Below are 24,150 nucleotides of genomic sequence, written 5' to 3' on the forward strand. Positions count from 1 at the left end.
GGATATTTCACCATATGGGACTGTCCTGTTCATTGTGGGAACATTTAGCACCGTTTCTCTTTCCCATCAAAAAGCAGGTGAAGTCCCAATCATTTTGGAAGAAGATAGCAAGCATTACTGTACTTTTGCCAACACCCCTGGACATGGAGGATGGGAGTGGGGTAGGTCCCCTGGTGGAGAGCCTGTGTTTGGAGGCCAAGGACATAGTATTCTTCCTCGCCCTTCTTCTCCTTACCTTAGGTCTGTACTACCCATGCCCTTGGCTGCCCAGGGAAGGATTAGTGTTGGTGGAGAGCCCTGCTGATTCTTAACAGTCCCGTGGAACCTGCATTCTTAGCTCTATGAAGAACCACTCGAGGACAAGAGATGGCTTCCCTCCCGCTGTAGCTTTACCTGGGGCAGAGGACAGGCTGGAGCATAAAGACACACCTAATAAATGTGAATGACTTGATAAAATACTTAAAGCTTCAGAGTCTGTCTGGGTAACCTGTGTAGTCACTTCCGTAGGAACCGTTATTCCACTGAAAAGCGGGGAAAACACAGCTTTCTGCATATTTATTATTGACTTCTCTCCATTCTCTATTTTGTGCTTCTGGACCAGCAATTAGTCAAGCATTTAAAGTTCCGTTTTATCACACATGTCTTTTAAATTTTATTTCACATAGTCCCAACATTTTACCTAATTTGGGGAGACTTCCTCTCCGTTCCATAGCATCAAGCGCACCCAGTGTGTCCTCAACTTTGGTGCGGGTGTAGAAGGTTATCCTCAGTATTTTGATTTTCAAGATCTGTTGTTTGTTAATAACCTTGTTCTTTTTCACAAATACTCACTCTTATTTTAGAACTGTTTTCTCCTCTCTTATAACCCGGGAGATATGCTTACAAAAACCCCGGTCTGATCGGAGTAGAGACGGTTCTTGCCGATGTTAATTCTTCATTTCATTTGCTTCCTTGTTACACAGGCTTTCATCAGATGGTAGATGAGTCTTGCCTCAGGGTGCTGGAGGCAGACAGGAGCTTCTCCTGAGCTGCATATCTTGTGGCAGGCTTTCTCAGTGTGGACACTCTGGTAGGCTCAGGGAACAGGAGAATTTTTCTGTCCCTTCTATAACCACTTTTTGCTACAGTCTGTGCTTTGGCCATGCATGGAAGAGCCTTCGTGATGTTCCCGCTCCGTAACGTGTGACTGCCCACGTCTACTTTAGACTGTGCTTCCTCTTCAGTCAGATACTATTTTTATTTTGAAGTCATTCGATTCACAGGAAGTCGCGAACTCAGTACAGACACTTGTACCCTGCACCCAGCTTCTCCAATGGTTGCATGAAATGTCCACACAGTATCAAAACCAGAAAGCTGACCCAAGTAGAGTGCGTAGAGTTCTACCTCGTTTTATCACGTTCACATTCATCTGGCCACTGGCACAATCCACATGCTGAGGTAGTCTATCACCATAAAGATGTTCCTCACAGTGTCCCTTCCTGTCACACCCAACCTCTCTCCCCACCACCACAACCACTGGCTTGTTCTCCATATTTAAAATTCTGTCATTTTCAGAATGTTTTATGTCACATTACCTGGTTTTCATTTCCTGAATGTGGGCGTGACACAAAAACCGTGGGTCATGCGAGAGGAAGGAAGGGAAAGGTTGGAGGAAAGAGGTCACCGCCCCCACTGAGCTTCCCTCCGTCCCGTGGTTGCAGAAGAAGGGCCCTTAGAGCAGGCTGCAGGGCCAGTATGACCCTGGAACTCCTTTCCCTCCTCTGCTTTGGTTAAGTTCCTGGGGATGGTGTGTTGGAATTCAAGGTGAGGGTGGACTGACAGATTAAGAGGTATGAAGAATACAAAAGAAATAACGTCGGCTTGTTTTTAACGATTGCTTCACACGTCGGGACCCATGCTGAAGGCTATACACCCATCCACCACTCAGGTTTTCTCCAATATTCAAATATGTACACTCCACATTCACGATGGTATGCTAAGCCTACACCACCGTTACTTGATAATTTACTGACAGTGAGTCAACATTTTTTCTTTAAATAATATGCTATTTATTTGAAAACGGAAACTACTTAGCAATAGTTTAATAATGCAGTGTCACCTACCTGATTAAGGAGAATATAAATATATAATACCATGGAAAGGCAGAAAACGTTAGAGCATTTTAGCCTTATGCTGTTGTCAGGTTTCTGAGCCCATGGCCAACTACTTCCTAGCTATAAAGGGTGATGAGCCAGAGATAAAGTTGTTCTAATGTCTGCCGTAAATGGATCTTCTCTCCTTGATGTAATCAGAAGGGGTTGATTGAAAGGGTAGTAACTTTCTGATGCTGGGATCAAAGCTATAGGATACCGTGTCACTCTGTTGTTGCAATCATCTCCTTGAGCACCTGTGGTTCATATTCCACCTGTGGGAACTACCACTCTGACGCTTGCAAACAGTCCTGCGTGGTGGGAATTAGGCCCACAGGGTTAAATGAGGGCCCTGAGACCAGCAGGTGAGGGTTCCTGCTCAGGGCCAGAGAATGAGCAGAACGGTCAAAATGCAAGCCCAGCTCGTCTCCCTCTAAAGTCATGACTGTTTCCCCTGTGTTATAACAGGAAATTAAGATGTATACAAGTATGGTGTCTTCAAAACAGAAATGTCCTTGGGATGACTGAACAAATGCCAAGTAGGGGAAATTCTAAAGACGTGAAAGAAGAGTAGCTCATCATGGTAAGTGAAACACCAGTCACAAAAGACCACACGCTAGACAATTCCATTCAGAATAGGGAAACCCACAGAGAAAGTAGGTTAGTGGTTGTTTAGGGCTGGAGATGGTGGAGGTGGGGAAATGCAACAAAAACTGAAGAGTAATGGGGTGTCATTTTAAAGCCATGAAGGTGTTTTAAATTTGACTGTATGAAGTTTGCACATATCTGCGAATATAGGAAAGCCAATAAATTGTACACAGTAAATGGGCGAATTATATTGTATGTGAATTACAACTCGATTAAGTTGTTTTAAAATTTCCTGGGTATGTAACGGGGTACAGCTCAGGATGTCTGTTTGCAGGTGCCAAAAACCCTAGTTTCCTCAGACAAGGACAGCGTGTGGTTCTCGGCTTGTTTTGGGGCACCATGACTAGATCTGAGTTCTTACCACATTTCTCTGATCCCTAGACTCTAGAACAGTCTAGAGGGTTCTCTTTATGTCAGACCCCCACCTTAGGAAAATGAAAAGGATTCCATTCTTAGGCCTTCTGTGTTTCCAGGACAGGAGTGAACCCCGTGTGTGTTCTGGAGTCTGCGCTCCTGCACACGCCGGGTGACTGCACTTGAAATACATCACAAGGAGCTGGGGCCTGACTTCCTTATCATACAGTGAGGATAATCAGGACCATCTGCAGGGCCATCCCAGCGATTAGAGCCTGTGTATGCACGGGAAGATCACGGTTACTTCCATGGGGGAATGAATCCTTCCATCATCCCTCCCCTCACTGGCTCAGTGCTATTTCTGCTGGAAATCGCTCACGGAGAACTCACCATCATCGGTCAGTGAAGACGGCAGGTCCCTGTTGTCTTCTGTCCTTGACAGAACGTGTGCCTCTGTTATCAGGCTCCCAGGCCTTATCTTATCTCCCCTTGTGAGATAAGACTTCTGAGAATGGTCTCTCTTATCACTGTGTAGGTGACGTGCACAGCTGACATGAGATCCCAGTTAGGTAAGAAGCCAGCTGGTCAAGTGTGTATCCCACCAGCACGCTCCTCCAACCACGCTGGGTGAAGCCCTCGAGCCTCAGAGGGATACCCCACTCGGGAGGCAGTAGAGGGTCCCGGGTCCCCCCAGCAGTGTCTGCAGGGGTGAGGAGGGCGGCTGTTGAGCAGGCAGGAACTGAAGAGGTCCGGATGTTTCAGAACCTGCGTGGTCTTTAGCTGGGAGATGGCCCACTGAGGGCACTGAGTTTTAGTAGGAATTCACCTAAAATTACTTCATTGTGCTTTACGATGATATTTTTTCTTAACCAAGTTTAATGTATAGGTTAAGCTGGGTTCTCACACCAGAATTCCTCCCTTTGCTCTGATTTTCCAACAGCTACGGACAGCTTAAAGTCTTTGACCCTAGGACCTCACGCCTGCCCCCTTAGGAAATCCCATCTCATCACTAACTCTGCAGTTACGTGAGGTTGTTTGATGCAGCTCTTCTACCTTCTTCCTACTTTCAGCAACATCTGAAGTGGCACGTATCCTGCTCGTGCACTGTGGTCCGTTACGATGGGGAAGGTCTGTCCTGGGACTCCCTCCCATTCTGCAAGGGCTGGGCAGGAGGGACAAAAGTCCAGGCCCGCAGGGCTTTGATACACAGGGACCAGGCTCCGTCCAGAGGTGGGGGTCAATGCTGCTTCCCATGTGCAGCTTCCAAGTGGATTCAGGTGTCCACAGGCCTCTGCTGTCTCCACACTTGTCTTTCCTCCAACTCCTGGGGTCCTCTGACTTTGCAATTCCCTCACACATCTTGACACACGTCCACTACCTTCCATTTTCTCAGACCGCAGATTTAGTTTTTGTGATGTATGCATGTGTTTGCACCTAGAAGTCCTAACAACGTCTTACTTTCCCCCTGAAACATCAAACTGTTCCTCCACACAGGAGAAAGGAAGGAAATTTCTGTTCTTAGAAACACACGCCTAACTAAACTCCTACTCCTCCTTGTTATCGTACTATCCTTATTACAATAATATTCATGTACAGGCATGATATCATTTCTAGGAGATGTTAGCACTCAGGCAAAAGTATCCACTCCACACAGATACTCCACAAACCATACTATTACCATCCTCTATCCCAAACTGCATTTAATCTAGTCGTTTCTTCTACAGCCTGTGTTACATGTTCTAAAATGCTCCACCTGAGAGAGGAGGCAGTAACCATGGGGAAGCCTGGTGACTGCGTCTGACTCTAGCCAACTCCTGCCATTACCTAAGGCCACCTGGCATAAAGTGACCAAGGATCTTCTCCCTCAATAATGGCTTATATCTCATGGATGATTCCTTTACAGGGCTGTGTGTTAGCCAGACACAACAGATGGTGAGTGTTTTTTCTTCTTATTTAAAAGCTACTTGTTTCTCATCTGAAATTCCCTATCTTTTCCTTCTCCTTCTCTAAATGGAAAGTAATGTGAATGCGTCATCTGACCTGAGCTCTACTCCTTTCCAGGGTCACCTCCCAAGCCTTCTCTCAGTGCCTTCCCCAGTTGGGTGGTATCTCCCAAGAGTAATGTGATTCTGACGTGCTCAACTCTTACCAGAAAAGTCAAATTTGTTTTCAGAAAGGAAGGAAAGCCTCTCTTGGATCCCATGCAGCTGGCCAGTTCTACAGGGATCCAGGCTAAAATCTACCTCTTTAACCTGAGTCACAGCGACGCTGGAGAGTACACCTGCAAATACTCCATGGTAAAGGCCCCTTTCAGAAGCTCTCCAGCCAGTGATACCGCTCTACTGGTGGTTACAGGTGAGGTGGGGGTGCTTTAGGATGACTTTGGCCTCAAACACAGTCTTCCTTGGCACAGAAAATGCGGCAGAACTAACAAGACTGGGAGATAAGGAGTTCTCATCCTCCATGCCCCCGACTGAGAAAAATAGAATAACCCAGAGTCAGCTGGTTGAATCCACACCTTGGTGGGAGTAATATCCCTGCCTTGGCATTGACAGAAGGCCAAGATCATGGACATCCTGTCTTTTCTCCCATGTGAGAGCTCCCTCCCAGAAGGCCAAGGGAAGGAGAGAAACCAGGATACCTCTGACATTCTGTTACAGGAAGTGACCTGCTACCGGAGGTGACCTTCCACTACCGGAAGTGAACTTCCATTACCAGAAGCACTCTTCTCTTACAGGAAGTGACCTTCCCTTACAGGAAGTTTGTGCAAGCCTTCTCTCCAGGACCTCAGAAGGCATAAGGTGACCCCGGTAAGAAATGTGGCTCTGCGGTACCACAGGCCAGACAATACACTTGAAGATGTAATGTTTGTTCTCCTGAAAACAAGTACGAGAAAGCGTGTACAGCACCAGAGACCTGAAGGAAAATGGACAGACTTCTCCCTTCGGAATGTGACAGGCAATGACACTGGAAACTACAGCTGTATCTGCTACCAGACAAAGGCTCCTTGGCCTCACATCCCAGTAACCGCCTCGAAAACTTCGTAACAGGTAAGGTTTTACATGATGTTAAGAGAGATTTATTTTAAGATTTGTATTTATTTATTTGACAGAGAGAGAGGGAGCACACAAGCAGCGGGAGCAGCAGAGGCAGAGGGAAAAGCAGGCTGCCTGGTGAGCAGGGAGCCCGATGGGGGGCTGGATCCCAAGACCCTGGGATCATGACCTGAGCCGAACACAGAGGCTTTTTTTTTTTAAGATTTTATTTATTTATGTGACAGAGAGACAGCCAGTGAGAGAGGGAACACAGCAGGGGAGTGGGAGAGGAAGAAGCAGGCTCCCAGCGGAGGAGCCCGACGTGGGACTAAATCCCAGACCGCCGGGATCACGCCCTGAGCCGAAGGCAGATGCTTAACGACTACGCTACCCAGGTGCCCCCGAACACAGAGGCTTAAGGGACTGAGCCACCCAGGAGCCCCAGATTTTTTTTTTTTAATCAGAGAGTGTTCTGTTAGTCTCTGAGTCTCATTTCTCCATCACATCCATTATGTTCTTTTTAAGTCTTCTGTAATTTCCATTTCTTTGCCTTTTTTATTTTGCATTCTTGGATGATTTCTCATGTCATTCTTTAAAATTATCAAGCTAATTACCAGCAGAATTCCTTCTACTAATGTCTGCAGCTATTACAATTTTGGTTTATCTTGGTGTTAGTGATTTCATTCTCGATGATTCTGTCATGTTCTCCAAATGTGGTGTTTCCCCAGCAGACTGCTTTTGTGTCATGGATGCAGTACATACTCATGTCTCCTGGCTCATACCAGTAGTTCCCTTCTAAAATTATCTTTTGTTTCAGGGTGCCTAGGTGGCTCAGTCAGTTAAGCGACTGCCTTTGGCTCAGGTCATGATCCCAGGGTCCTAGGATTGAGACCAACATTGGGCTCTCTGCTCAGCAGGGAGTCTGCCTCTCCCTCTCCATCTGCCCCTCCCCCAGCTCATGCTTTCTCTCGCTCTCTCTCAAATATATAAATAAAATCTTTAAAAATAAAAAAAATTATCTTTTGTGTCTTATTATAATTCTGCTTCCACGGGTGCTACACACTAATTTCTTGGTTTATTACTTTTTGTCTTACTGATTCTTCCATAGTCAATGAATGTCTTATAATTATAAATAAAGGTCTGTAGGGTCAGTAATGTGAGGTGGAAGGGGCTTTCTAAATATGGTGGCATCATTACAAATTTCTCTCCATGGACCTTGCTCCAGGGAATATTGTTACTGCTGAATTTAGAGATGGACTCTGCAGTAACTGGGATGCATGAGGTGAGACATTCCCTGTTTATATGCAATAGCCATGCCCGGCTCTATTGAGAGGATGACACATGCACAGGCTTCTCATTAGGAACCATTAGGAATCGCAAGCTCTCCTTGGGTGCAGCTGAAATGCACCATAACCCAGACGCTTAGGTGCTGAATTCCAAAATTCCTGAGCTCACTTTCTGTATGAAATTAAGTTTTGTGCTCTGAGGAGGATACTGGGCCAGCTACTAGATTTCAGCACTCTGTTGGTGCTATAATGGGTTGATTTTTGTCCTGCAAAAGGGTATGTTTGAGTCTTCCTAACTTCTGGTACGTGTGAATGTGATCTTCTTTGGAAAGAGCATTACTTGGTCTTTGCAGATAATCATTCACATGAAGTCATACTGGATTAGGGAAGACTCTGGTCTTATGACTGATGTCTGTAAAAGATGAAGAGTAAAGACACAGAGACACACAGAAAAGACAGCCATGTGAAAACAGAGGCAGAGACTGGAGTGATGCTGTCACAAGTCAAAGAATGCTTGGAGCTTCCAGAAGCTGCAAGATGCAAAGACAGAAGGAAGAGAAGGATCTTTCCCTAGAGTCTTTGGAGAAAGTAATGCCCTGTCCACACCCTGACTTCAGACTTCTAACCTCCAGACCGTGAGATAATACGTTTCTGTTATTTTAAGCCACCCAGTCTCTGGCCCTTCATTACAGCAGCCCTTGGACACCAATAAAAGTGCTCTAAGTCTTTTGTGTGCTCCTAAGACTAATTCCTAATATACGGAGGGAGAAAGGCAATGTGGGAGGGTAGAAATGAGATAAAGAGCAAATCAATGAGGAAAGAGAGATGAGGCAGAGAGAATATAAAGGAAAGAAGACAAAAGATGGACCACTACAGCCCTCTTGAAATCCTGTATTGTTGTCAGTGAACCAAACTTCTTCAAGTAGGTGACCCCTGGCCAGGAAACACAAGTGGGTGTGTGAGAGTCACATTTGGTAGATTCATTTGAGAAGAAGGGATACCAGTGACGACCTCTTGTCTCTCTCAGTTTTCCCAGGTACCACACTGGGGGATCACACCACAGTTAACCTCATCCGACTGGGTCTTGCTGCCATGTTTCTGATTATCGACAGGATTTTGCTGGCTGAAGCATGGCATAGCCAGAAGGAGTTTCCATGAGGATCCACAGAAAGAACCTGAGGACTTATACTTTTCATGGGCTTTTATAGTGATACAGGGTCCTTTAAGTACGAAAATGTATCACGGAGATACCCTGTTTTTCAGCAGGAGGGCCAATGGTCTTTAGGTGGGATATTTCTTTACCATGTGTGACTGTCCTGATTACAGAAACACTCAGCAGCTATTTTCCCTCGCTGTTAAACACCAGCTAAAACCCACAGTAAATGTGGAAGAAGAAAAAAAGCAAGTACTATTGCACTTTCTCAGAAATCCCTAGATATAGACGATGGGGAGTGGGGTGTTCCCCTAGTGGAGAGCTTGTGTTTGGAGGCCAGGAGAAATAATATTCTTTCTCTTCCTCCCTCCCCTGATCTCTCTGTCCTTCTCCGCCTACAGGCCCTACAGCTGCCCAGGGGAAAGATGGGTGTTGATCGAGTTATATCCACTGAACCTGAACAGTTTCAGGGGAACGTGCATTCTCACCTCTGCTGAGAGCCACTCCAGGACAAGATGATGGTTTCCTCTTCTGTACTCCTCACCTGGGGCAGAGGACAGGCCTGGGCATAAAGATTAAGCCAACAGAATATTAATTTATGCAACACAGAACATCTTTTCCCTACTGGTATGATGTACCATTTCTGTCATAAAGCAAACTTCCATAAGTATATAGATCTGTTTCTGGGATCATTATTGATTTGGTCAATGTGGCTTTACTGTACATTTTCCTGACAGCTAATGTCGTTGAGCGTCTTCTCATGTACTACTGGATATATGTATATATTCCTAATGAAGTATCTGATTAAGGATTTTGCCTTTTTTTTTTTTTTAAGTAGGCTCCAGGCCCAGCATGGAACCCAGTGTGGGGTTTGAACTCATGACCCTGAGATCAAGACCTGAGCTGCAATCAAGAGTCAGACACTTAACCGACTGAGCCACCTAGGCACTCCAACTCCGTCCATTTTTAAATTGGGTTGTTAATCTTCTTGATATTGAGCTGTAGGTATATAATCTGGGCACAAGTCCATTATTAATAGACTGTATTGCAAATATTTACCTCAGTCTGTTACTCCTCTCTGCACTTTTTATTTATTTGCCAGAGACACAGCAAGAGCGAGCGAGCGAGAGCGCACACGAGCACACAAGCAGGGGGAGCGGCAGGCAGAGGGAGAAGCAGGCTCCCTGGTGAGCAAGGAGCCCGATGCAGGACTCGATCCCAGGACCCTGGGACCATGACCTGAGCCGAAGGCAGACACTTAACCGACTGAGCCACCCAGGTGTCCCCTCTCTGCACTTTTTTTTTTTTTTAAAGATTTTTTATTTATTTGACAGAGATAGAGACAGCTAGTGAGAGAGGGAACACAAGCAGGGGGAGTGGGAGAGGAAGAAGCAGGCTCATAGCAGAGGAGCCTGATGTGGGGCTCGAACCCATAACGCCGGGATCACGCCCTGAGCCGAAGGCAGACGCTTAACCGCTGTGCCACCCAGGCGCCCCTCCTCTCTGCACTTTTAAATGAAATTTTGCATCTTTTCAAAAGCCAAAGTTTTGAATTTTCATGAAGCCTATAAATCATAAAATTTTTCTTTTACACCTAGAGTTTTGTATTCTGTCTAGGAAATCTCTGCCACACATAGATTATGAATCCTTGTTTTCTTCTCTAAGTAGGATAGTATTACCCCTTACATTTGGGTCTATTATCTTTTCAAAATTTTTAGAGATGGTGTCAGGTAAGTGTCAAGGTACATTGTTTTAATATACAGATTAGCCCAATTGTTCCTGTACCATCTCTTGAAAGGGTTATTCTTTTCCACAAAATCACTTTGGCATTTTTGTTTAAAAACCAGTTTACTGGGGCGCCTGGGTGGCACAGCGGTTAAGCGCCTGCCTTCGGCTCGGGGCGTGGTCCCGGCATCATGGGATCGAGCCCCACGTCGGGCTCCTCCGCTATGGGCCTGCTTCTTCCTCTCCCACTCCCCCTGCCTGTGTTCCGTCTCTCACTGGCTGTCCCTGTCTCTGTCAAATAAATAAAGAAAATCTTAAAAAAAAAAAAAAACCAGTTTACTATAGATTAATGAGTTGATTTCTGAACTCTGTTGTTCCATTGATCTATTTTTCTATACTTTTGCCTATACCACACTGTACTGGTTATTGTAGTTTTTTTGTCTTGAAAACAGAGGCTGTTGGTTTATCAGACAGAGGCTGTTGGTTTATCAGATTTTTAAATTATTCTGGCAATTCTACATCTTTTACATTTCCATATACATTTTAGAATCAACTTGTCAATTTCTACCAAAGGCTACTGGGATCCTGACTGGGCTTGTGTTTACACTATGTACCAACTCAGAGAGAATGGATATCTTAGTAATACTCAGTGTTCTGATCCAGGGGCATAGGTATCTTTATTTCAACTTCTCTTATTTCTCTCATCACTGTTTTGCCTTTTTCACCAGACAGGTCTGGCACATGTCAACTAAATTTTATCCTTAGGTTTTTCATGTTTGTTGACGTGATATAAACAATACTGAGACAACCTGCTACCTTGCCAAGCTCAGACATTATTCCATATAACTTTCTGTAGATTCCTTAGAAATTTTTACATAGTCCATAATATTCTCTGTGACTATAGAGTTTTACTTCTTCCACTTCTAATCTGTGTGTGTGTGTGTGTGTGTGTGTATATATATATATGTTTTTTTTGTGTGTGTGCCTAATTTCTCCAGCTAGAATACCCAGAATCCTGTCGAGGTAATAAATTAGTGAGGGTGACTATCCTTGCCTTCTGTGTGGTCTTACGGTGAAAGCATTCAGTTGTTCATCATTAAATATGCTATTACTTGTAGGTTTTTCACAGATGTCCTTTATACATCGGAGGGAGTTCCCTCCTATGGTTTGCGGGTTTGCTAAAACCTCACACCTTATAAAAATGAAATGAAAGTGGATTAAAGATTTGAATTTAAAATGTAATATCAGGGGCGCCTGGGTGGCACAGCGGTTAAGCGTCTGCCTTCGGCTCAGGGCGTGATCCCGGCATTATGGGTTCGAGCCCCACATCAGGCTCCTCCGCTATGAGCCTGCTTCTTCCTCTCCCACTCCCCCTGCTTGTGTTCCCTCTCTCGCTGGCTGTCTCTATCTCTGTCGAATAAATAAATAAAATCTTTAAAAAAAAAATGTAATATCAGAAAACCTTTGAACGAAAACATAGCAGAAAATCATCAGGATCAAGGGCTTGGTGAGGTGTTATTAGACATGACACCAAAGCATGACCCGTAACAGAAAAACGCATTAAGTTATTCGAATTACTCAGAAGGGGATCCATAGACAAGCTACAGTCTGGGAGGAAATATCTGCAAATCCTGTATCTGACAAAGGTCTTTTACCTAGAATAAATCAAGAACTCTGAAATATCAACAGTAAAGAATTTTTTAATTGGGGAGTTGTTTAATGGAGACAAGAGTTTCAGTTCTATAAGAAGAGAGCTCTGAGGATGGAAGGTGGTGGTAGTAGTTGTACAACAGCATGAACGTACTTAATACATTGAACTGTACGCTTCAAAATGGCCAAGGCAGTAAATTTTACATTATGTGTACTTTCCCACAATAAAAATATTGGGAAAAAATAGAATTAAAGAATGGCGAGGCGCCTGGCTGGCTCAGTTGGTAGAGCATGGGATTTTTCCCCCAAATTTCATTTTATTATTAATTCTGGTTAGTTAACATACGATGTAATATTGGTTTCAGGAGAATTCAGTGATTCATCACTTACATACAACACCCAGTGCCCATCACAGCAAGTGCCCTCCCTAACACCCGCCACCTATCTAGCCTATCCCCCTACCCACTTCCCTCCACCAACCCTCAGTTTGTTCTCTATCATTAAGAGTCTATTATGGTTTGCTTCTCCCTCTCTTTTTTCCCCCCACTTTCCCTATGTTCATCTGTTTTGTTTCCTAAATTCCACATCAGAGTGACATCATATGGTATTTGTCTTTCTCTGACTGACTTATTTCACTTCGCATTAGACTCTCTAGTAGAGCATGTGATTCTTGATCTCAGGGTTGAGTTCAAGTCCCATATTGGGTGTAGAGATTACTTAAAAATAAAATCTTTAGGGGCGCCTGGGTGGCACGGCGGCTGAGCGTCTGCCTTCGGCTCAGGGCATGATCCTGGCGTTATGGGATCGACCCCCACGTCAGGCTCCTCCGCTATGAGCCTGCTTCTTCCTCTCCCACTCCCCCTGCTTGTGTTCCCTCTCTCGCTGGCTGTCTCTATCTCTGTTGCATAAATAAATAAAACCTTTAAAATAAATAAATAAAATAAAATCTTTAAAAGAAATTAGAGCGTGGGCAAAAGTCATCAACAGTCATTTCCCCCAACGAGATTACATGATGGGAAAGAAGCACGTAAATGTGTCTTCAACATCACTAGCCATTAGGAAAATGCCAAGTTAGACCACTATTTGAGGAACGTATCAGTAAGAACATCTAAATTAAGAATAATGACAATAGCAAATCCAGCAAGGATGCAGAGAAGTGGATCTTTCATACATAGCTTCTGGGAGTTTACATGATAAAAGCCACTCTGCAAATTAGTTTGGTAGCTGTTGGGTTTTTTTTTTTATAACACTAAATGTATACTTACCATATGACCCAGAAATCTCGATCTTGGGCATTTATCCCACAGAAATGGAATCTTACATCCATAAAAAACTTGTACATAGTGTTTGTATCAGCTTTATTTGCAATAGCCCAAACCAGGCAACATCAACAATGTCTTTCTGCAGGTGAATAGTTAAACTCATAAACCCACATAGGCTACTGCTCAGGAATAAAAACTAACAAATTACTGAGACTGAGACATACGACAATTTGGATGGGTATCAAGGGCGCTTTCTTTTTTTTTTTTTTTAAGATTTTATTTATTTATTCAACAGAGATAGAGACAGCCAGCGAGAGAGGGAACACAAGCAGGGGGAGTGGGAGAGGAAGAGGCAGGCTCATAGCAGAGGAGCCTGATGTGGGGCTCGATCCTATAACGCCGGGATCACGCCCTGAGCCGAAGGCAGACGCTTAACCGCTGTGCCACCCAGGCGCCCCTCAAGGGCACTTTCTAAGTGAAAAAACGCAATCTCAAAAACTCACAGGCTGTCTGATCCCCTCAATGCAGACCACCCCTCTCCAACACACAAGGTCTCACTCACGGGAAACCAGTGCCAGACACGGTCAGATGTATGAATTCAGGCCTCAAGCACTAACGCACGCAGAAGGACCCCAATCCCTAAGACCTGAAGGATCTGACTGAGGTGGGTGTTGAGAGTACCGGGAATTCTCTGGTTAATCAAACACCTGCTGGGTGTTGGTACGGAATGATGTCATCAGTGCTAGTGACTGTATTCACTTCCTCACGCTGCTGTAAACAGTTCCACGAACAGGCTGGGTCTCAACAATAAAGGTTTATTCTCTCGCATCTGGAGGCTAGAAGGATAAAATCAAGGTACTTGGAAGCCATGCTCTCTCCGAGGGTTCTAGTGGAGATCTGTCCTTGCCTTTCTCTTAGCTCCTGGCCTTGCCACACCTCCGGCGTGCTTGCCTTGCAGAGTGATCACTGCACTCTCTGCCCCTCATCACCTGGTCTACTCCCTCTGTGTCTCTTCTCTTTTTATAAGGACACCAGTGATACTGAATTAGGACGCACTCTCATGACCTCATCTGAACAAATGCACATTTGCAAAGACCCTATTTCCAAATAAAGCCACATTCATAGGTACTGGAAGTTAGGAGTTCAACATCTTTTTGGCGGCCACAGATCAACCCATATAGGAGATGGCTGGCTTGTCTACCCCCATTATTGAACTGCTTGTATAGCCTTAGTTGGAATTGCTCTAACTACTTCTCTACTTGACCCTATTTATCAGATCATGGAAAACAATGCTTAAAGGCCCAGCATATGACAAGTATACTATAGGGGCACCTGGATGGCTCAGTTGGTTAAGTGTCTGACTCTTGATTTCGGCTCAGGTCATGATCTCAGGGTGTGGGATCAAGCCCCACATCGGGCTCTGCCCTCAGCATGGAGTCTGCTTAAGATTTTCTCCCTCTCACTCTGCCTCTCCCACAACTCTCGCTCTCTCAAAAAAAAAAAAAAGTACACTGCAGAATAGAGAGATTTCTTTTCATGAAATAAAGTTCTTATTCTTCTTGTAGTCAGAGGGCCAAACAGTAGGACATGAATTTTACCTAGTCTTTTTGTTTTTTGGTATTTATTGGCTGGTCTTTCCTGTTTTTATCATATCTGCTATTTATAGAAAACATATAAGAAAGATAAGACACAACTTAAGAATAAGCATATGGAAAATCCACAATAAATAATTTTATTAAGAAATTCTTAAAACTTCTTCAATATCAAAGTTTGATTCCTGATTCTCTTTTTGACTTAAAAACCCTAGTCTTTACTAGTGAATTTCTGAACTAAGAATTATTACAGAGCAACAATGTTCAATTACCGAGCACTACAAAAAACAAAAAACGCATGGAGCTTTCTTTGGTATTTATTTAGCTTAGAGCAGTTCACAAAATCTATTCATAAAGGGAATGTTTCCACCACTGGTTCTTAAGGAAAACCTAAATATCATCTATATAATTGAATTAAAAGGAGTGCATATCAAATTAGAAAACACAGAAAATTAAGATTAAAACAATCTCAAGGGTGCCTGACTGGCTCAGCTGGCAGAGAGTGTAACTCTTCATCTCAGGGATATGAACTCAAGCCCCATGTTGGGCACAGAAGCCTACTTTAAAAAAAAATTAAAATAAACTCACAACATACAAACAACATCTTTTTTTTTTTTAAGATTTTATTTATTTATTCAACAGAGATAGAGACAGCCAGGGAGAGAGGGAACACAAGCAGGGGGAGTGGGAAAGGAAGAAGCAGGCTCATAGCGGAAGAGCCTGATGTGGGGCTCAATCCCATAACGCCAGGATCACGCCCTGAGCCGAAGGCAGACGCCCAACCGCTGTGCCACCCAGGCGCCCCTAAACAACATCTTTTTAAAGAAAGATGCACTTTGTAGATATTTCACTGTGTAGCAACTTCAAACCCACAGTTTCCAAGTATAGCAGGAAAGCCTTCTGACTTGCAAACCAACCAAGAGTGAGTTACAGTGAGGCTCCCACATCCACTCTGATGTGTGATCCCTGGGAATACAGGGGTTCTCTCCTACGACCGCAGGACACCTGAGTCAGGACTGGACACCGATCCACAGCTGCCTTCTCGTGGTCGGAGCCCATCCGAATTCTGCCGATCGTCCCACGACCTCCTTTTGCAGCGAGATGACCCAACTCAGGGTCTCATGTTGAACTTAGCGGCCACGTTCCATCTTCTTCACTCCTGAACGCTCTTCCCTTGATTTTCAGAACCTGAGATTACAGGCCAGTGACCTTGCAGAACGGGGCTCAGTTGGGTTAGTCTGCTTTCTCCTCACATATCCGTGCGTCTTCAACAGGACCTTCACAAACATGATCTTGGGTTCTCACTACCTCCTAGCAAGAGGCACACCATTTTGTCTCGTTAGACGGATGTTTAATGCTTCTTCACTTTCCCTAACGATTTCCTAAAAAAATCCCCTTCTCTCAGAGCATGGGATCAGCTACAGAGATTCTGTGCAGCACGGTAGAGGGGACACCACACTGTCTGCTGCACTCACCGGGCAGCATATTCCCGAGCCTCAGAGCCCATCCCCCAGGAGCTGCCAAGGTAAGCCCCGAGGAGAAGACAGGCTTTTCTTAGTAACACGCAGTGTTTAAGCAAGGCAGGCCAGCTGAGTTCACCCTTCCCTTCACACTTTCCTGCATTCCAGTCATTAGAAACAAGCCACTAAAACATGGCCCACGTTCAAGTTGACTCTAACTTTTGATGTGACGAATAGAAAAGAATATACAGACATGTTTAAACCACCGTTAAATCCAAGGTATGCACCGCAGGCTCCAATCTCCTAAATACATATTAAACTAGGATCTAGAACTCTCACTCGGAGACACACAAACCCTCCCTTCCTTCTGCTTTCCTTCCTTCTCGCTTTGGAACAGTGCACATACCTATTTTGGTAAATGCTCCATGTGACCTTGAAAATAATGTACGTTCTGTAATTGCTGGGTGTAGCAGGATTCCAAAAATATTAACTAGGTCAAATTGGCTAATCACATTCTTCCAGCTTCTTTCGCCTAATATTTTTGTTTCATCAATAACTGTGCAGATAAAAACCTTCCATGACGGAAGACCCTTGTGGGTGTGTCTGGGCGGACAGGTGGCGGTGTTTCACGGACTTTGTAAGGATGTTGATGAAGTGTCTCACTACAGCCAATCAAAAACTTCTCCAGCAGTGCTAATAACCTCAGTTCATCCCGGTGTCCGGCATCTTTCCCACGCATCAGGGAATCGGCAACATTCCCACTATCAACCTGCCTCTGTTTCCTCAAAGAGAATCCTCTGGTCCCCCAGGCTTTTCTAAGTTAGAATTGGGACCTGTGCCTGAGTGTGTTCAGAGGAGGATTTGACAAAAGAAGCGGTTGCTGGTGGGGCGGTTCATGCACACCACCTGGTTCTCACCACAGGGATGTGGGTAAGTCATGAAACCCACGGGTCACAGGAGAGGAAGGAAGGGGAAGGCTGGCCAGAGATGCCACCAAGGGGGCTCCCCTCCCTCCCATGCTTGCAACACTGAAGCAGGGCCCCTAGAGCAGGCTGTGGGGCCAGTATGATCCCTACGTTCTTCTCCCTCCCCTGCTTTGGTAAGTTCCTTGGGCTGCGTATACTCGGATTCTAGATGCGGGTGGACTGAGAGACCTACGGAAGGTAACGAAGCTGGAAAGGAATACCATCCGCTTGCCTTCATTCACAGCTCACAGGCGTCAGGGCCCTGCTGGCGGCTTTAGACAGGCTTCCTCTGACAAATGATGTCAACGTTTAAAATTTTACATTCCATATCCATGACTGTGCTCTGCGCCTACATTGCCTCTACTTTACTTCACATTTTATTTTTAGCGACTTGGTGTTTTTTATTTAAGTGCATTTATTGGAGGATGGACACTTCCAGCCAAGACTTTCAACAGTAATCTAGATTCACTTACTAAAAATAGAAGGTTTCTGTAAGTGTATGCAGAAGGGACAGGAAGAGAATGTCAGGATTTCTAGCCCTGAGCAGTTGCTGGCCAAGGTTCTGAGCTCAGGATGGCTCACTTCTGGTTAGAAGAGTGATTCGCAAGACAAGAGGTGCCCATCCCAAACTGAGCCTTTATCCTTGGTGTGATCTCAAGGGCTTAACCCGACTGAGGTAACTTTCTGATGCTGTCATCAGTACTACAGAACGCTAGGTCCCTGCATGCCCTAAAATCATCCCACAGAGCACCTATGGTTCCTATCTCATGCTGTGGGAAATACCACTCTGAGCAAGGCAAAGTATCCTTTGTGAAGGGAATCAGGGCCGCAGAAGACAGGAGGACCCTGAGACAAAGAGCTGCGGGTTCCTGCTCACGGCCACACAGACAAGGAGCAGAAAAGTCAGCATCCCAACGCAGGCATGTCTGGGTCCAAAACCACTGCTGTTTCTGCCCCGGTCATAGTGGGGTGTTACGAGGAATGTGCGCATGGGGTCATCAGAGTGTAAATACCCTCGGGGGGGCACAGCCGTAGAGTGGGGGATCTAAGGGGGTGACACAGGAGTGGTTCAAACACGTGCGGGGAGGAAGTGCATCTCAGGATGTCCGTGTGTAGGCACCACGAAAGCCTGGTGTCCACAAGGGGGGTGGGCGTGGTCGCCACGGCCTAGCTCTGTCTTCCACACATCCCTCTGATTCCAGTACTCTAGACTAGATCAAGAGCCCCGTCCTGGGAAGGTGGAGCGGGTCTGCATCGTAAGCCGCCCACCTGTGTTTCCAGGACAGGAGTGAACCCCGAGTGTGTTCTGGAGTCTGCGCTCCTGCTCACGCCGGGTGACTGCACTTGAAATACATCACAAGGAGCTGGGGCCTGACTTCCTTATCATACAGTGAGGATAATCAGGACCATCTGCAGGGCCATCCCAGCGATTAGAGCCTGTGTATGCACGGGAAGATCACGGTTACTTCCATGGGGGAATGAATCCTTCCATCATCCCTCCCCTCACTGGCTCAGTGCTATTTCTGCTGGAAATCGCTCACGGAGAACTCACCATCATCGGTCAGTGAAGACGGCAGGTCCCTGTTGTCTTCTGTCCTTGACAGAACGTGTGCCTCTGTTATCAGGCTCCCAGGCCTTATCTTATCTCCCCTTGTGAGATAAGACTTCTGAGAATGGTCTCTCTTATCACTGTGTAGGTGACGTGCACAGCTGACATGAGATCCCAGTTAGGTAAGAAGCCAGCTGGTCAAGTGTGTATCCCACCAGCACGCTCCTCCAACCACGCTTGGGTGAAGCCCTCGAGCCTCAGAGGGATACCCCACTCGGGAGGCAGTAGAGGGTCCCGGGTCCCCCCAGCAGTGTCTGCAGGGGTGAGGAGGGCAGCTGTTGAGGAGGCAGGAACTGAAGAGGTCTGGATGCTTCAGAACCCTGCATGGTCCTCAGGCAGGAGATGGCAGGTCCAGGGCCCCAAGTTCCTGTGGGAATCCCGTAAGACCTGCTTCACGATGCTGAGAACCTTCTTTCAACCGATATGAACTAGACTCTCACTCCTCAATCCCTCCTCCACTCTGATCCTCAACCAGCTCTGGGCAAAGAGCAGCCTGCACCTTCTCTAAGCCTTCACAGTGGGCACGGAGGCCCCGTTCTCACTGCCTGTCTGCTCACTTTGCTCCAAGTGTGGTGCGTGTCCTCCACCTTTACACAGAGTTAGGGCAACAGCCGAAATGGCGCACACCCTGCCCGCCCAGCAGGGTCACTACAGCGCGGAAGGGTCTGCCTGGGGGCACCGCCTGTCTGCAGGGATGGGGCAGGAGGGACAAGGCTCTAGGCCCCGGCGCTCGGATGCACAGAGACCAGGCTCTGTCCGGCCAGGGGTCTTGCTTCTTGCCCAACGTCTCTCCTCCATGCCTCGCTTTCCTGAGTTCCAGAGTTGCTAACGTGTGTTCTTTTGAATGCTGGGGAGCGTCCTTAAAATCACTATTTTAAATTCTTTCTCCGGTAACTTAGAGTTCTCTGCTTGGAGTCCGCTCCTGAAAATTACCGCGTTCCCTGACGTTGTCTGCTGGCTTTTTCCTGCTGCTTCTGGTGGCACTGCTTCGATACATGATATGGGCACGTCTGAGGGAGTGGTGGGCTCTCGCGGCCTTTCTGGTCTGGCGGTGGCGGAGCCTTTGCCCTGAAAGCAGATGCAGGAGCGTCTGACATGTGGGTGCGTGCAGGTCTCCCATGGGCAGCAGTCTGGGTCTCTGGCACCGGCCTCGGAGGAGGGGGACAAAGCAGCGGCACAGGCCCTAGGATGACAGGGCACAGCAGCAGCTGGGGCTCCTGGTGGCAGGTCCCACGGCAGCGACAGCTCCAGTCCCACGAACCCCAGTGGCTGAGACTGTGGGCCACTGGCAGCTGGGACCAGTGTTGGGTGAACACCATGAGGCTTGCTGGGATTCTTCTGCCCTCCCTTCCCCCGAGGGGTGCAACCCCTCCGAGGGGTCTCCCCCCGGGTGCCCAGCTGCTCTGGACTGGGGGATGCAGGCCTGCAGGTCAAAGGCTATCTTCGCATCTCTCCGTGGCCACACCTGCTTTTTGAGCTCTCAGCATTTCTGCTGCTTTTCCGCTGCAGTCCAGAGATTTCCCAGAGCTATTTCCATCCATTTGTAGCTGTGTTTTTTAATTGTTCTTGTTTTTGTGGGGGACGTGAGCACTGGGGCCCCCACAGCCCACCACCTTGCTTGATGTCACCATCTGTGCTGGGAGTTTCCACAGTCCCCTGGGGAGCCCAGTGTGTAGCCAGTGTTGGAGTATCCTACACACGCAGCTGTTGTGTGGGACGGTGTTGTGTGGGACAGGGGAGAAGCACGGTCTGCTCTTGAGATCTGTTTTAGGGTGCCACACGATGAGCTCCATCCTGCGTAGAGAAATAAGGAATGAAAATACATAATGGAAAACATGGGCTCAGAAACGTTTTAGCAGTGAAGGCTGAGGCTGCCTCACTGGCTCCTTCCCACGAAGGGGCACGCTGCAGCTTGCAGCCACACGGACCTGGGTGATGACGATGTCATCCCGGCAGCTAGAGGGAGGAATGAGGGCAGTCGGTGTAAGTTTGCATCGTTTGAACGAACTGACCATCTACTGTGTGGAGACTTCTGGATTGTGCCAAGAATATAACGGGATGCATGGACAGCCAGCATCTCCAAAAAAGATGACCATTTAGTAGAGGACCCAGCATCAGTCAGGTTCACAAACGGAGTCAGCATCTATCTGGAAAGGCCTGTCATTCTCTGGTCCTTGAGGATTAAGATATGACTTAAGCAGCCCTACGAGTTTGCATTTCTCACCATTCTTATAAAATCTGAGCCATGCTTACATGGGCATTTCGTCAGCCAGTCAGTGTGCATTCACTGACGTCCTACTACGTGCCAGGGCCTGTGCGGACACGGGATGCTGAGGTGAAGAACGCAGAGTCCCTGCCTTCCAGCTGCTCACAGGTCATGACATCTTCTGTCTCCCGTGGCATGAGGTGCAGACTTTTATAAACTCTAAGATGTTATGACCAAGTCATTTCCGTCTTACTTCATGCCACCCAGGGCCCCAAGCAGCCTTCATTACGGGGATACTCTTATCGCAGAGGAGACTGTCTGGGGGCTCCCCGGCACACTCAGGGTCTGGACGTCATCAGGAGTTAAGCTGGCCACACGGCGAGCCCAGGCTCACCAATCACTGGCCGGTCCTGCCTTCTTCCCTGGGGAGTGGGGAATCTAGGAACCAGAACACGGACTTTAGCAGCAAACCCTAAAAAGGGTGGTTTGGACAGAGGACGTGAACGAAAGGGCTTGTGGACATCTACGGAACCAGGACAGGTCCTGGGGCCGTGGGACGAGTGAGCCGCACAGGAGAGCTTCTGGGAGACATGGGGCAGCAGCTGAGGGCAGAGCTGCACCGAGTCCAGTGTGCGGAAACGAGAAGCCCCAGAGGCCTGACCTCCAGGGTCCGAGCTCAGCAGCAGCCCCCGGGGAGGCCCCTCAGGACGGGGCTCCAGGCAGGTGCTCACATCACACGGACGGTTCTCTTGCAGGGCTGTGTGCTGGCCAAGGAAGCAGGGGGACCAACAATCAGTGTTTCTTGGTGATATTCTCTTCACCTTCGTTCTGTAGCTGTGATGCTAGAAGGGTCTCGTCAAGGGACAAAGGCTTCTCCTATCTCCTTTTTTTTTTTTTTTAAGATTTTATTTATTTGAGGGAGAGAGCATAAGTGGGGGGCGGGGGGCAGAGGGAGAAGCAGACTCCCCACTGAACAGGAAGCCCGACATGGGGCTCGATCCCAGGACCGCAAGATCATGCATGACCTGGGCCAAAGGCAGACACTTACCCAAATCTGACTGGGCCACCCAAGCACCCCGCTTTTTTAAAGATATAATTGTCATATAACATCCTATTAGTTTCAGGTGCACAACAGGAGTCAAAATTTGCATATAGTGGGAAATGATCACAATAAATGTAGTTACCACCCATACCACACAGTTAACAATTTTTTGTTGTTTTTTTCTGGTTATGAGAACTTTTAAGATCTAGTCTCTTAGCATCCTTCAAACAAGCACTACACTATTGTTAACTACAGTCCCCATGCTGCACGTTACATCCCCAGGACTAACTTTATAACCTAAGATTTGGACCTTTTGACCCCCTCCACCCGCTTCACTCTGCCAACCATCAGTCTGTTCTCTGTATCTACAATTTCTTTCCTTCTTTTCTTCCTTTTTTTAGATTCCACGCATAAATGACATCATACAGTATTTGTCTTTCCCCATCCAACTTGTCTCACTTAGTGTAATACTTCTGGATCCATCCATGTTGACACAAGGGGCAGTATTTCCTTCTTCCTGTGGATAATATTCCATTATACACAGACACACACCGAATCTTCTTTATCCATTCACTCGCCAGCGGACATGTGGCTGCTGTAAATGATGCTGTGGAGAACATGCGGGTGCAGCCCATTTTACGAGACAGTGTTTTCATTTCACTCGGCTATATGTGCAGAAGTGGGGTCGCTGGATCGTAGGGTAGATCTCTTTCGTTTTCTGAGGATCCTCTGTACTGCTCTCCGCAGCGGCTGCCCCTACTTACATCCCCACCAACAGCGCACAGGGCTCCCTGTTCTCCTCATCCTCGCCGACACCTGTCGTCTCCTGTTTTCTGAACGAGCGCCATGCTGGCAGGTGCGAGGTGACAGCTCATCGAAGGGCTCCCTGAGAACTGGTGAGCTCATCAGATCCAGCCCCACGCTCTGCTTCTTTCCAGGGACGCTCCCCAAGCCCTTCCTCAGCGCCTCGCCCAGCTTTTTGGTACCTGCCCAGAGTAATGCGACCCTGAGATATACTGGACTCCTGTCAGGAATGTAGAGTTTACTTTCAGCAAAGGAAGAATCCCGCTAACCTCGAAGTCCATGGTGTCCGTGGATCACTCAGGAAGAATGGTTGAAGTCCCCCTCGTTAACCTGAGTCAGCAAGACTCGGGGAAACATACCTGCAAATATTGCCGAACAGAGGCCCCCCGCCCGTGTTCCCCAGCCAGACCTGCCCTTCTCGTGGTTACAGGTCAGAAGGAAGTGTCCCAGAGTCTGGCTTGACCCATCCGCCCCTCCCAGAGGAGAGGACATCAAGTGGTCTCCTTTCCCACGTAGGGGCTTGAGGTCAGCAGGAGCAGTCTGAGGACACTGGTTTGATCAGGGATTAATGAACGGGAAATCCTGATTCCTCGACAAGACTTGGCCCACAGTTGGGCAAACGTGCGTCTGCTATCCTAGGTTCACACGTCCTGAGGAAAGACCTTCGAGGACACCGGGGATGAGGGAGACCCCGAGCTTCTCCCCATTATTGCTGACCCTCTTTCTCTTCCAGAAAGCTTACCTAAGCCTTCCTTCCTGACTCAGATGAGGCTTACGGTGACACCAGGAGAGACTGTGACTCCTCAATGACTGCCAGAAGACAGACCTCGTGATTGCATTTATCACGTTGGCTCTGCTGAAGCAGGAAGTTCCTGAGCCCACAGACGCCTGGAGACCATCAGGCAACGTGGCTCACTAAGTCCCTCCATTTCTGTTTGTCTGAGGAAGGCTTTACATCTTCACTTTTGGAGGATAATTTCTCAGGGTCCAGGATGTTAGGTCGGTGGTTTTCTCTCTCCACACATCGATATTTCACGCCACTCTCCTCTCCCACGCAGTTTCCAGGAAGTCAGATGTCATTCTTACAGCTGTTCCTCTCTCGCGGAGGTGCTGTCTCCTCTGGCTTCCCTCAGGATTTTCTTTTTTTTTTTTTTATTTTATTGTTATGTTAGTCACCATACAGTACATCCCCGGATTCCGATGTAAAGTTCGATGCTTCATTAGTTGCGT

At 47.1% G+C, this 24,150-nt stretch overlaps 1 protein-coding gene, 1 long non-coding RNA gene and 1 pseudogene across 10 annotated transcripts in view; 2 read left to right on the forward strand and 1 right to left on the reverse strand.

Annotated features, from left to right (window-relative positions):
- LOC100466281 overlaps positions 1-5,415 on the forward strand; it is a 9,994-nt pseudogene extending 4,579 nt beyond the window's left edge.
- The window catches only part of LOC100466036 (T-cell-interacting, activating receptor on myeloid cells protein 1), a 63,142-nt gene that overhangs the window by 22,107 nt on the left and 16,885 nt on the right, over positions 1-24,150 (reverse strand). For 3 of the 7 annotated variants that reach the window (XR_004629091.1, XR_004629093.1, XR_004629090.1), the window contains exons 6-7: positions 18,812-20,662; positions 9,094-9,167 (exon numbers count right to left, since the gene is read on the reverse strand). Coding sequence is in view for 1 of the 7 variants with exons in the window: in XM_019808706.2 (XP_019664265.2) it covers positions 20,425-20,662 (238 nt within the window). In the remaining 6 variants the exon portion in view is untranslated. Of the gene's footprint in view, positions 1-9,093; positions 9,168-15,546; positions 20,663-24,150 lie in introns of those variants that run through there. The other 4 variants (XR_002144377.2, XR_004629092.1, XR_004629094.1 and 1 more) reach the window with 4 other exon arrangements.
- Positions 5,910-9,807, forward strand: LOC109490997. 3 transcript variants are annotated; one of them, XR_004629098.1, is made up of 3 exons: positions 5,910-6,181; positions 9,007-9,232; positions 9,441-9,807. It is a non-coding gene; the product is annotated as an uncharacterized LOC109490997 (long non-coding RNA). The 3 variants fall into 3 exon arrangements; XR_004629099.1 differs by having other exon boundaries at positions 9,444-9,807; XR_004629097.1 differs by lacking the exon at positions 9,441-9,807 and having other exon boundaries at positions 9,007-9,277.

Source organism: Ailuropoda melanoleuca, chromosome 12 (genome assembly GCF_002007445.2).
Source record: "Ailuropoda melanoleuca isolate Jingjing chromosome 12, ASM200744v2, whole genome shotgun sequence".
Lineage (NCBI taxonomy): Eukaryota > Metazoa > Chordata > Mammalia > Carnivora > Ursidae > Ailuropoda > Ailuropoda melanoleuca.